Genomic DNA, 12,788 nt, shown 5'->3' with positions numbered 1-12,788 from the left:
CATTAATGCAGCTGCTGGACAGCAGAGGTGGTAATGGGCTTCCTCCCACCACCCCAGTTACAGCCTCTGCCCTTCGGGGAGCCCACCCACCCCAGGAGGCCCGGGGCCCAGAGGTGAGCGGAGAGCAGACACCTCCTTGCTCTGCCCGGGCTGCCTCAGCCTCTGGTGGCCTCAGGGCCTGAGGACACACTGTAGCCCTCCGCCACCCCCTGGGCCTGGCCCTGGCTCCAGCTCTTCTGTGGCCCAGCACACGGAGGCCCCCAGAGGGCCTCCAGGTCTGTGCGGGGTGAGAGCTGTGCAGTAAGCACCTGTCGCTGGGCGTGGGCAGGAAGGGCATGTGTCCCCCTTGAAGAGGTCCCTGCCGACTGCCTGGGCAGAGGGGTCCCGGGTGGGGCGGACCCAGTGAGGCCATGGCCCAGGTGTCCTCTCCTGAGCACAGCAGAGTGCCTGAGCTGCAGGCCAAGGGACTGACCTGGAACAGAGTGGCCATTTCGCGCCCCACCCCCACCCCATCACACACCCCATCACACACCCCCTCGCCTCAGGGAGTCCACCTGGACATACACTGGCTGGGGGCTCAGAGGAGCCCCCACAGTGTCCCCGATCGTCCTGGCTGCCACACCTTGCAGTGCAGCCTGGTCACAGCATGGCTGTGCCCCAGCCACCCTGAGGGGCCGCCCCGCTCAGGGTTCCCCCCTTGGAGACACATCTCCTCACCCAAGAGGAGGGAAGTCAGCCTGGCGTTTTACAGCAAGTGGAATTCACCATGTACTACAGCCCAAAGCAGAGACGTTCCACGTCCCTTCTGTGCTGGCAGGGGTGTCTGACCACCCTTCCCTGGAGGACCACAGCCCAGCACCAGCCTTTCCGGTCAATGCATCGTGACCTCCACCAGCATCACGACTGAAATGGGGAGGTGCAAAAGCTTCCATGTCCCTCCCTGGGAGGCAAGGACCACCACAGGTGCCTGGCAAGCAAGCGAGGGCTTGGGATGCCAGCACGTGACCAAGGCCAGCGAGGTCTTCAGTTTGGCTTCCTTTGGAGGTGCCTCCACCAGAGGTGCCAAGGAAGTGAGGTTTAAATGGGACACAGGACACAGGGAAGACAGGCCAGGGCTAGGCCATGATGGAAGCCTCTGATAGGTGCTCCAGGGTCGGCTCCTGCCAGGCTCCTTCCCCTCCCCTGTGGGAGCTCCTCCGAGCCCGGGTGGTCTCCCGGGACACAGGCCATTAGACCGTGTGCTTGGAGAACCTCTCTGCTGCTTAGGCCTACCTGCCTTACAGGACAAACTCCAAATGGCACTAACCCGCTTGCAGCCCTGAAGTCCTCCCTTACTGAAAGCTCCTGCAGATGTCCCCAGCCTCCACCCAGACGGAGGGCCAGGAGCACGTAGACAGGTCTTCTCCGAGGATGGCTGTGGGGCTGAGCCCCGCCTGCACCCAGCACCAGGCCAGATGTGCGAGCTGTGGACGGGTGGCTCTGCCAGGACTGAGGGCCAACGAAAGATGCGCAGCCGAAGGCAGGGGAGCCACTAGGTCTCTTTGTGCCGCAGCCAAGGGGACCTGGTGGGCTTCCTCTCTCCCCCAAAGGCCAGGAAAAAACCTCCCTGCTCCTGGCCATGGGGCAAAGCAGGGCTGTTTAGGTCTCCAGGACAGCACTGGCTTCCCCAGGCCACCTGCCCCACCAGCACCAGCTCAGACGCACCGCGGCCCAAAGGCCACACAGCAGAGCGTGTGACAGCCAACGGGGCAGGAACCCACTGTCCTAGGATGGGGCCGACGCACACATGGTCCTGCCTCCATGCAAGTTTCAAACGTGTTGTTTATTTGCTATTTTGATGACTATAAATAAGTGTTTCCACTATGGAAAAGAAAGTTAGCACAGTACATTCTCACGACTGGGTAATGGATTTTCTGAAGTCGTCTTCATTACGGCAAAAACTTAGAAAAAAACAACCTGAATGTTGGAAGTCAGTTCTTTATATAAAGTCCCTTGTAAAAACAAAACAGAATAAAAACAAACCAAAAAGAAGGGTGCAGGGCAAAATTTAAAAAAAGAAAAAGGGAAAAGACAGGGAGAAAGAACACAACGGGAGCCGACTCATTGCTCCTCCTCAGCCACCTCCTTGGTCTCGTTCTCAGGCTCCTTGCCCTCCTTCACTGAAAGAGCTTCTAGCTTCTCAGCTACTTTCTCGGCACTACCATTTTTGCCAGATCCTGCCAAGACACAGGAACGCAGTAAGAATGAATCACCGCTCTGCCCAGCCCCGTGGCAGCGGACAGACCACTTCCCTGTGTGCCTCCAGGTAAACACGTGCTCACGCCTGGGACCCCACTCAGGATGCTTGGCGACCAGCATGGGGCCCTGAGTAAGCAGGTGACCACGAGGACCTCTCCAAGCCCCTGCAGCCCCTGGGAGACTCCAGGAGACGTCGTGACTTGGCTGCTAGGCCAGGCCAGAAAGCACGTGCACGGGGCCCCAGTGGCTGGCTTGCCCCTCAGAAAGCACCCGTGTACCGGGGTGGCTGCATTGCCCTTAACAGGTCAAAGTGGTCACAACCTCCCGGAATGCTGCTGTGGCAGACAGAAAAAGCACCCGCCTGGGGCTGCAGTCAGGTGCAGAGTGAGTCTGCAGAGCCCCCCCGGACGCCCGCCACCCCATGGGCATCTGGCACCTTTCTTTTCTCTCTCTTCAATCTCTTTCCTGCATTCTTCAAACTTCGTTTTGAATTTCTGTGCATCTGCAGAGGTGAGAAAAGATACCCCCTTAAGGTCCCTGAGCAGTGAGGAGTACGTGTCCTGGTGGGTCTGAAACTCCAAGATTCATAAGGCCTATCCCAGGCTGCCCCAACCCTCCACCTCCCTGCCTGACTTGGCACCCATCTGGGCAGGGCAGGGTAGCCTTGCTCCTGCCAGGCGCTCTGCTCTCTGCTCCTGCAGGCCCCATTCCCAGAGGAGAGGCGAGGTCCACTCAGCACTGGATGTTCAGTTACTGGGGTGCTGAGCCCCAGCACCCAACCAACCCCCCAGGGCCCACTGGGTGCTGCTTTTGACAACCCGAGCTGGAAAGATGTCCCAGCAGGGGAGAGGTCTGCCTGGGCACTGCCCTTGCTGGCACTCAGGCCATGGTGAGAGAACAGGTCGGCCCTGGGCAGACTGCCAGCACAGGCCCCTGTGAACTCAGCAAAGGAACCACACTGTCATGGACTCAAGAGTCTGGGCAAGACCTCGAGGGCACCGAGATCCCTTCCCCGAGGGCCCATCAGGCAGGGCAGGAACAGTCCCCACCACACGCTTCCCAGCTGCCGTCAACTCTCCCAGGAAAGCAACAGCACTGGCGTCTGCAACCAAACCGCTACACCGTTAAGAAGCAGCGGCAGGCTGGCCCAGGCCTGCTTACTCTCGGCGTTAAGGAAGCGGATGGCCAGCAACTCCTGCTTGGGGCACTCGTCGGCGAAGTCTGCGTGGGTATTCCAGACCCAGGCACGGTCACTGCCTGCGTTCGGCTTCAGCTCCATCATTGGCGTGACTGGAGAGAGAAGCCCCATGAGGATGGTGCACCTGTCAAGCTGGCCCACCCACCCTGACCCCTGAAGGCCCGAATTGGGGCAAAACAGGCCTGGTTTGGGGTTTGCCAACCAGGTTCAGACAAAGTCCTGTGGGGTCTGGATTTTACCCAAACCTCTGAAAACATCCTATGTTCACTTAAAACCAGGACCGCTCTGAATCTGGGAACAGGGTGGCCCATTCCCTGACCACGAGGACACCTCAGCGAAGGTTTCCAATCCCAACTCAGCCAAGGCCTCCAATGCCACCATGGTTGCTCACACCCAGCCCCACGGCCCTGCCCCTGTCTGAGCAGCCCCCAGACCCAGTGCAGACATAGGCCACAAGGCCTGGTGCGCCCAGCCCTTCCAGTGAAGGGCACCCACCACGTGGCTGTGTCCATGCTTGGCCACTCCATCTGGGACCTGGCCCACAGAAAGTGGGGAGCGGCAGAGGAGCAGAAGCCAGGAAGTGGAGTGATCACCCAGGAAGGCCATGGTCAGACCAGGGCAACCACTCTCAGCCTTGCACTGTCCAGGGACACCACGGGGAACGAGGCCACCAGAAGTGGACACTGAGGGCCTCGTGACCTGCTCGTATGTCACAGAAGGTTGAGCCACAGCCGGGAATAAGCACAACTGTCCATCTTCTCAGACCTCGCACAGACTCAAGGGGGACGAGCTCCCCAAGAAACAGGAGCACCCCAGAGCCACGCTCACCCCACGGCCCTGGCAGAAGCCTCCTGAGATACAGGACATGCCCAGCCCCAGGAATACATCACATTCTAAACCGAGAACGTCATCCCAGCCCACAGACACCCAGTGATCCTGCATTCCTACAGGGCACCAGGCCTGGGACCCACCTGCAGCTCACAGCAAACAACCCAGTGACTGGCCTGGCTTTGGGAAAAGCAGGGGGTCAGGGAAAACCCCCGGGGAAACACCTCAAATTGGGTTGGAAGACAAGGACCAGGCCAGAGCCAATGGCCTGGGCAGGGTGGGAGGACCATGGGGCAGGGACATGGAGTCTGGCCCATGAAGGCCAGGGGGACTGTGGCGCCAGGAGGGCCCTCCCTGCTCATCTGGCCACATCACCCTCCAGGGCTGCTCCCTCTGGTTCTTGCCAGGGTCACCTGTGTGCCCAGAGGAGGGGCCCTGCCCCACCGGACACCTTTGCTTCCAGACACACACTCGCGGCTCCAGAGCAGCCCAATAACCAAGGGACTGAAATGGGGGGAATCTTACTGTCACCCCTTCGCCAGCCAAGCTGCAGGTGGCTTTCCCTGGACGCCCCACACTGTGCCCGGGGCCACCTACTGTAGTGGTTGGCGCAGATCTTGAGGGTCTTGTCCCTGCGCATGAGGAGGCGGATGGTCCCCTTCTCCTTGTGCTTCAGCAGTTTGACGTCCCCGGTGCCCCGCTCCTTCCACTCCGGGAGGTCGTTCTCTGAAGCGAACCGGAACAGCTTGGCCCGCCTTTGAGGAAAGCCATTGAGCGAGGGGTTAGGCAAGCACGGAAGGGGACGAATAAGCCTGCGCCCACGGCATCACGAGACACCCTTGCCTTTCTTTTTACTCCCAGAACCACAAGTCAAGATGTCAACAAAAGAGTGAGGCGGCTCAACAAACTCCAGGTTTTTACTTCACAATAAAAAAAGAAAAAAAATTCCTAGAAGTTGCAACGTATTCCAACAGGAAGACCTGACCTCTCAGAGAGCCCACCACGTCCTGGGCAAGGCTGCAATCATGGGACGGGGGGCTCCCTGGCGTCCCCGGCGCCACAAGGGCAGCACGGAAGTAGGCAGGAGCCGAGGAGCCTTCCCTCTGCTGGGAAGACGGGACTGCAGGCCTCTGCTCAGGCCGCCAGGCTCTGGCCCAACAGCCTGCCTTCCTGTCCAGAGCAGCCCTGCCCTTTGCTTCCCCACAGGACCCCAGCTCAGCCGGTCCCTTTCCTGTGGAAGACTCTGCTCTCCGAACTCAACTCTGTCAAGGGAGATGCATCCTCAGGAAGAAGCCCCAGGCCCATCATGACGGCCCCACCCGCCTCAGGATGCCAGGAAGTGCAGCAACATTTCTATGCAGATCAGAGACCCAGAAAACCAGTGTCTTTATGGAGCCGCCCAGCACCCTCTGAGACTCAAGGGGTGCAGACAGCTTCTCCTTCCCCAGGCCCTTGGAAGTGGTGGGGAGGGGCTGGTCTCTCCAGCCTCCCTGCCTTAGAGGGAGGAGTCGCAGTGCTGGGATCCCCTCTGCTTCCCTCCCCTGACCCACAGCAAAGCACTCAAACCATAACCTGGCATCTTGGACAGAATTTGAATGGGTGGAGAGTCTGCTTCCCCCTGATTTCCACTAACTTGTAGCTACATTAGCGTCTCCTGCGATCCTGCGTGTCCGCGCGGTGCCGTCACTTTGTTGCACACATCTGGATGCACGGCTTCTGTGACCACTGCTTCAAAGTGACACGGCCACCGTAGCTTCTTGTTGAAAGCACCAAGAATCACGTATGATTTTTGAAGAGTAACTTTAATGACTATAGCACCGCCCACTCTCATTTGTAATTCCAGGCATTGTTTTGTATACTAAAAGTATTGAATTGGAAATTCATAAACTTCAAAATACCCCCACATTTAAGGAAAAAAGATAATAGCAAAGACCCAATGCTCAACCAGTGGCAGGGGTCTGAGAGAGTCTTAGAGGCAAGGGTGGCAAGGACAGGGGTCTTGGGGAGATGTCCCTTGTGGACAGAGCAGTGGTAACATGACACCTGGGAGTGCCCATGCCCTCCCCAGGACTGGCCTCAGGGCAGCAGGGACACCCAGGACCTAGGAATGAGTTGATTCTAACAACAGCCTTGATTTCCACATGGGAGTAGCCATCACAAAACTCTCCGTGTGGTTAAAGGTCAAGTCAAGATCCTGACACCCGTAAAAACCAGTTACTATTTTATACTAAAAATGCCTACTTCTGAAAAGACACCAACTTACTTACATTTTAAAAAGCTCCTCTTCATCTTCTTCCAGCGTTTTAATTTCTTGCTCAGGAAGAGAAACTATTGGTTCAAACTGGGGGTCATGGTTGGACTCGTCGGCATTCTCGGTGGAGGTGTCGTGGTCCTCGTGCGTGTCCTGTGGAGGAGGGTGGAGATGTGACCCTACTGGCCATGCCAGAGCTCACCAGTGGCCACAGCCATCATCCCCACTAGTGAAGGGCCTCACCACAAAGCAAGGGATTAAAAAAGCCTTTCAACCCAAAGCTTTTCTCTGGGATCTGCAGTGAGACACCGGACTCCGACACCCTCCCCCAGATGCAACAACCACACCTGCACAGACTGACTGGTCTCCCTAAACCCTGAAACTCCCAGTGCCGGGGAGAAACTGCCCCAGGCTCCTCATCTGCAAGATGCAGATGCTGGTACTGCCACGCACAGACTAAGGACACGATGATGGAGAAAAGAGGGCCTAGAAAGAAACACTACCGTTAAAACAAAGCAACCCTTTGAGTTTTTACTGGTTGAGAAAAATCTGTGTTCTTGCTTAAGAGGAAAAAAAGTTGTGATGGATCTGCTAGCGTTTATACAGGACTCACATTTCTGCCGGCAGTTATACCTAGGTTGGGAAAATTACGTTTAAAATTCAAAAGAATTCACATAAGAGCTACAGAATTCTAATCCAGTACAAAGAACTAACTGTAGAGCACAAAGGATCATGTTTTAGATTGTCTCACGGAGCACGTGGCTTGGCAATCCATAACTCGGGAGGATAAGACACCCAGACTTAGCTCCCGGGCTCTGCCCAGAAACGCAGGCCTTCGCCGACTCCTCGGCCGGATCGCACCGGGCCGCACGGCCACCCCCGGGCCCCCGCCGCCACAGGCCACCCGCCGGGCCGCGCGGGAGCGGAGGCCGGTGGCGGCTCGGGGACCAGCACCGGATGAATGGGGCTTTGCGCGGGCCGCGGGCGGGCGGGGGCCGTCTCGGTGCGGGGCCCTCGGGGATCGAGCGGGAGGCCTGCGCCTGCCCGCGGCCCGGCGGCCAGGAGTGAGAGCGAGGCCCGGCCGCCCCAAGGTCACGCGGCCCCGCGCCTGAGCCCGCTGGCCGGCGGGGGTTGGCGGCGGCACGGGCCTCCCACGTGGCCGCCGGCAGCGGCCCCGGCCCGCCCGGCCCCCGGCCCAGCCCGCCCAGCCCGGCCCACCTTGGCGGCCGCCATGGGCGCGGCGGCGGCGGCGGCTCGGCTGGCTCGGTCGTCGCGGGCTCCGCGGCCTCTCGGCGACTGGTCGCAGCTCCTTCCTCCGCGTCTGGCGCCGGCACCTCCCGCCCGCCCTCTCTTCCCTCCGCCCCGCGACCCGAACCCCGACCCCTGACCCCGGCGGCGGGAAACGCGCCACGATTCAAAACCAGCGCAGCTTTATTGGCTCAGGCGGCGGACACTCTCATTGTCCAGCCCGCCCCGCGCTTCCCGCCAAAACGCCCGCAGCGCATGCCCGGCCCGCCCGGAGGCCGGGGAGCGCGCACTCCCGGCGGCCCTCGCGCGCACTTCCGTCCGCGGCCGCGCGCGCCCCTAGAGCTCGCGGACAGTGCTGGGGGTCCTAGCGGCGCGTGGCGATGACGTCGCCGGAAGCGGGGACGATAGAGACGCGCCGCCTCAGCTGCGCGCGCCGGCTGACGAGAGAGCGGCAGGCGAGGAGAGCGGCGGGCGCGGGACCCTGCCTGGCTGGCTACGCAGCCCGTCCCCGGGACCCGGACCTGAGCGCAGAGGGTACGAGTCCCGCCCCTGCCCGGGCCGGAGCAGGGCCGGCCTCGCCGAGTCGCAGCCGCTCTCCGCTCGCCGCCCGTGTGCCAGGCCCCGGGCGAGGCGGCGGACGGAGCGGACGATGGGTGACGAGCTCGACGGCGAAGTACGGTGAAGGGAGACCCTGGCGGAGCCGGGGGCGGGTGGTGACATGGGACGGGGAGGGAGAGACTCGGAGCGCGCGGGCCCCAGCCAGCCCGCCTGTCTGCTGTCTCCACGCAGGGCCGGGCGTGCGTGGGGGGCCCCGTCCAGGACGGCCCCAGCGCGCCGGGCAGCCCCGCGGCCCCGGGCCCCCATCAGGGGGAGGAGCAGGCCACGGGGGCCGGGGCCGCGGGACCGGGTGCTCAGCCGGGGCCCTACGGCTACATCCGGGCTGGCCTGTTCACCTCGGAGATCTTCAAGCTGGAGCTTCAGAACGTGCCGCGCCACGCCAGCTTTAGTGACGTCCGGCGCTTCCTGGGCCGCTTCGGGCTGCAGCCCCACAAGACGAAGCTGTTCGGGCAGCCTCCCTGCGCCTTCGTGACCTTTCGCAGCGCCGCCGAGCGCGACAAAGCCCTGTGTGTGCTGCACGGCGCCCTGTGGAAGGGCCGGCCGCTCAGCGTGCGCCTCGCCAGGCCCAAGGCTGACCCCTTGGCCCGGAAGAGGCAGCGGGAGGACCAAGGGGAGCCGCCTACCACCCCCGCCACGTGCATTGCTGATGTGGTGACCCCTCTTTGGACGATGCCCTACGCGGAGCAGCTTGAACGGAAGCGGTTGGAGTGTGAGCAGGTGCTGCAGAAGCTTGCCAAGTGAGTGTGGGTGCAGGCACTCCTGGGCAGAGCGCCCATCGGCGGCTCCCTGTGCGCTCAGCCTGCTCAGATACCCCTTTGGGGAGCCAACCAGTAAAAACTCTGTGTTACCGGTCGGGACAGTGAGGTCCCAAAAAGGGGCCCAGGTGCTTGGGCAATTGGAGCTTGACTTCTGCCCCTCCTTTGCCCCGCAGGGAAATCGGGAGCACCAACCGCGCCCTGCTCCCTTGGCTGCTTTTACAGAGGCACAAACACAACAAGGCCTGCTGCCCACTGGAGGGGGTCCGGCCATCACCTCAGCAGGTCAGGGCCTCTGCTCTCACAGAAGCTCCTCTTTCCTGGCTCTTCCATCTCTCTTTCTGCTGCGCTTCTGCTTATGGTTCTCATCAAGTGCTTGTTAGTTGTCAGCCTTTTGCCCTGGGCTGCCAGGGCCTGCGGGGGAACCAGGGCCTTGGTCATTGCTGTCTTTTGCTGTGCACCCTCCGTGCACGAGTGCTGGACCGTTGGGGTAAGGGTGGGCATCTCTGTTTCCTTCTCTCCTTGCAGACCGAGTATCGGAACAAATGTGAGTTTCTTGTTGGTGTTGGGGTGGATGGGGAAGACAATACAGTCGGCTGCCGGCTTGGCAAGTACAAGGGTGGGACGTGTGCTGTGGCAGCCCCCTTCGACACCGTGCATATCCCTGGGGCCACCAAGCAGGTGGTGAAGGCTTTCCAGGAGTTTATCCGGTGAGGACACGTGGCTGGGCTGGTGGCTTCGGGACATCCCGAGGCAGTCTGGGAGCAGAAGACTTGGGTCCTATCTGGGGGGTCTGGTGGGTGTGGCTGGAGGAGAGAGCAGGGATGCTGCTCACCCTATCTTGGTCGGCAGATGTCAGGGACTCAGGGCCATCTGTGGCTCCCACAGGTCCACTCCCTACTCGGCGTATGACCCGGAGACATACTCGGGTCACTGGAAGCAGCTGACCGTGCGCATCAGCCGCCGTGGCCAAGCCATGGCCATTGCCTACTTCCACCCGCAGGTCTCAAGCGGGTGGCTTGCTGGGGGAGGGGTGTCTGGGCCAGAGCAGACTTCGACACAGTCTCATGGGCTTTTTCTACTGCCTGCTCCAGAATCTGAGCCCTGAGGAGCTGGAGGGGCTGAAGGCTTCTTTGGCACAGCACTTCATGGAGGGGTCAGGCAAGACCAGCGGGGTGACTTGCCTCTACTTCGTGGAGGAGGGACAGCGGTAGGTAGTCCAGGTGGGGCTGGGCGGGTTTCTCCGAGGACTGGTGACACCAATAGACCCACATTCCCGCCCACAGAAAGACCCCCAGCCAAGAGGGCCTGCCTCTGGAGCACGTGGCCGGGGACGAGTGCATCCGCGAGGACCTGCTGGGGCTGACCTTCCGGATTTCCCCTCACGCCTTCTTCCAGGTGACCAGATCCCTGGGCTCCGGGCTGGTGCAGCAGAGAGGGGAGAGCATCCAGGCAGGGAGCTGCCAGGGCTGTGAGGTCGGCCACCTGGAAGAAGGGCTACTAACCGTGGCCACTCGCTAGACCCTGGTGACCACCCTGTGGGAGGGTGGCTTGTGGGCACACCAGGCTTTGGCACTGGTGGGGTCTGGTATCAGCTGCTGCAGGGGTCCCATGGGTCCAGCTTTCGAGGAGGTGGGAGGGGGGTAGCATTGAGTTGCTTTCTTGGGCCGGGAGACAGGGTGTGGACGGGGCCTGGGGCCCTCAGGCAGTTAGAGGTGGAGAAGGGAGTCGGGGGGGGGGGGCAACCAAGAGCACAAGCGCCTGGGGATGCAGACACTGGGGGGCTGGTGGGCAGCGGATAGGCTGCTCTGATGTGTAACCCACGCCCAGGTGAACACCCCCGCAGCTGAGGTGCTCTACACGCTCATCCAGGACTGGGCCCAGCTGGACGCAGGGAGCACAGTGCTGGACGTGTGCTGCGGCACCGGCACCATCGGCCTGGCTCTGGCCCGGGTGAGCCCTCCTACCCCGGTCAAGAGCATGCTCTCCCCCACCCCACCCTTGTGTCATCACCCGTCCTGTCTGTCATGACCCCCCTAAGATAACCTCAGACTGTTCCAGGTCCTCTTCCGCTGCCCCCCAGAAGATCCAGGGGTGGGGAGGGGTGCCATCAGTCTGCCCTGTTTTTGCTCCAGAAGGTAAAGAGAGTCGTGGGGATCGAGCTGTGCCAGGAGGCTGTGGAGGACGCCCGGGTGAATGCCCTGGACAACGGTGAGAGCCAGCGGGCCTCGCAGTGGGTGGCAGGCCCTGTGTGTCCCTCCACAGGGCACCTGGGACCCACCCAGTGGCTCCTAGGGCTCACGGGGTGGGGGCAGAAAGGGCCCCTACTGTGCGGACCTATTGTGCGCCCACGATGCCTGGGGCTGCCCCGCAGGGAAGGGTTTTCTTGAGGTGTCTTCTGGGGGCTTCTGGACATGGCCGGGCAGATCTCTGGGGGGTGTCCCGGGCCTCATGGCAGGGCTGCTGCTCTATCACCTCCAGAGTTGAGCAACGTTGAGTTCCATTGCGGGAGGGCCGAGGACCTGGTGCCTGCACTGGTGAGCAGACTGGCATCCCAGCAGCTCATGGCCATCCTGGACCCACCCCGCGCCGGTCTACGTGAGTGGTGTCCACCTGAGGGGTGGTGTGGGGAGGCAGAGGGTGGCCCACTAGGCTGCCTGGTCTCGGGCCCCTGTCCGCTCCTTGAGGGGGAGCCACTGGGGACTCTCCCTTGAGGGGTCTGTGCCTCCCCAGATTCCAAAGTGATCCTGGCTGTCCGCAGAGCTGAGAACCTCAAGCGACTCCTATATGTCTCCTGCAACCCCCGAGCAGCCATGGGCAACTTTGTGGAGTGAGTGTGGGGCATGGGTGGATGGGGCCTCACCCCAGGAGACCCTGCTGTACCCACGCAGTTGACCATGGCACTCCCTCCCATACAGCCTCTGCAGGGCCCCGTCGAACCGGGTGAAGGGCAGTCCGTTCCGGCCAGTTAAGGCTGTGGCCGTGGACCTGTTCCCGCAGACCCCACACTGTGAGATGCTCATCCTGTTTGAGAGAGTGGAGCACCCCAATGGCATGGGGGCCCTAGAGCCCCAGGATCCTCCTGTCCAGCCCCCACCAGGGCCCCCAGGTGACACCCCACCAGAAACCAGGGCCTCCCCTGCTTCTTAGTTCTCTGGGGCAGCAGAAACCAGCCTTTCCAGAACAGCACCCAGACTGCATCATGGGCAGAATCCTGGGGCTCCCCAAGTCCTTGCCCTGCCCGGCCTGGCATACTCAGGCAGTAGCCACAGAGGGTACAAAACCCCTGTCCCCGTGGGCTCCTGTGGCCTGCTCTCCCCTCACCCCCAAAATGGGCCGCAAGGGCTGGAATAAACAAGTGCTGAACTACCAATGTTTGTGATAAGAACTCAGAGCCTGGCACACAGGGACTCTCCTCTACTCTCACCACAGGTGCAACGGGGCAGGGCCAGGAGCGCTCATAAGAACTGGCCCAGTTGGAACAGTTCTCCCAGCTCTTCGTGTGGCCAAAAGTCCCAGTGTCCCAGCAGAGAGCCTGCTGTCTGACAAGAGACACAGGCCTTGTGGCCAAGGGCCAACTGTACACATGGCGTGGGGAGCACAGAACGAGATGCTGCCCTACTGCCCTTCCCCACCCTCATTGCAGTCCCAT

General features: G+C 61.4%; 2 protein-coding genes and 1 non-coding gene across 7 annotated transcripts; 1 reads left to right on the top strand and 2 right to left on the bottom strand.

Moving 5' to 3' along the window:
* Positions 1-1,803: 1,803 nt before the first annotated feature.
* RANBP1 (RAN binding protein 1) lies at positions 1,804-8,001 on the bottom strand. 2 transcript variants are annotated; one of them, XM_027088500.1, is made up of 6 exons: positions 7,734-8,001; positions 6,532-6,668; positions 4,862-5,019; positions 3,400-3,528; positions 2,675-2,740; positions 1,804-2,216 (listed from the first exon to the last, which is right to left on the bottom strand). In XM_027088500.1, the coding sequence occupies exons 1-6, from the start codon at positions 7,746-7,748 to the stop codon at positions 2,101-2,103; spliced, it is 621 nt and encodes a 206-aa protein (XP_026944301.1). In that variant the 5' UTR covers positions 7,749-8,001; the 3' UTR covers positions 1,804-2,100. The 2 variants fall into 2 exon arrangements, with proteins under 2 accessions (XP_026944301.1, XP_026944300.1); XM_027088499.1 differs by lacking the exon at positions 7,734-8,001 and adding an exon at positions 7,267-7,305.
* Positions 2,507-2,632, bottom strand: LOC113610589 (small nucleolar RNA SNORA77). The gene has a single exon (XR_003429141.1). It is a non-coding gene; the product is annotated as a small nucleolar RNA SNORA77 (small nucleolar RNA).
* A 141-nt stretch (positions 8,002-8,142) lies between the features above and the next one.
* On the top strand, positions 8,143-12,509 carry TRMT2A (tRNA methyltransferase 2A). Of its 4 annotated transcripts, none has more exons than XM_027088472.1 (12): positions 8,143-8,436; positions 8,553-9,118; positions 9,313-9,421; positions 9,665-9,846; positions 10,025-10,139; positions 10,231-10,346; positions 10,423-10,534; positions 10,967-11,089; positions 11,272-11,347; positions 11,618-11,734; positions 11,870-11,966; positions 12,055-12,509. In XM_027088472.1, exons 1-12 carry the CDS (start codon positions 8,413-8,415, stop codon positions 12,284-12,286), a joined length of 1,869 nt encoding a protein of 622 aa, XP_026944273.1. In that variant the 5' UTR covers positions 8,143-8,412; the 3' UTR covers positions 12,287-12,509. The 4 variants fall into 4 exon arrangements, with proteins under 4 accessions (XP_026944273.1, XP_026944272.1, XP_026944275.1 ...); XM_027088471.1 differs by having other exon boundaries at positions 9,989-10,139; XM_027088474.1 differs by lacking the exon at positions 11,618-11,734.
* Positions 12,510-12,788: the final 279 nt, after the last annotated feature.

This window comes from Aethalodelphis obliquidens, unplaced genomic scaffold, assembly GCF_003676395.1.
Source record: "Aethalodelphis obliquidens isolate GAN/ISIS:26980383/991018 unplaced genomic scaffold, ASM367639v1 scaffold63, whole genome shotgun sequence".
Lineage (NCBI taxonomy): Eukaryota > Metazoa > Chordata > Mammalia > Artiodactyla > Delphinidae > Aethalodelphis > Aethalodelphis obliquidens.
Note: the sequence above shows the minus strand (reverse complement) of the source record. Positions and strands in the feature narration are given on the sequence as shown.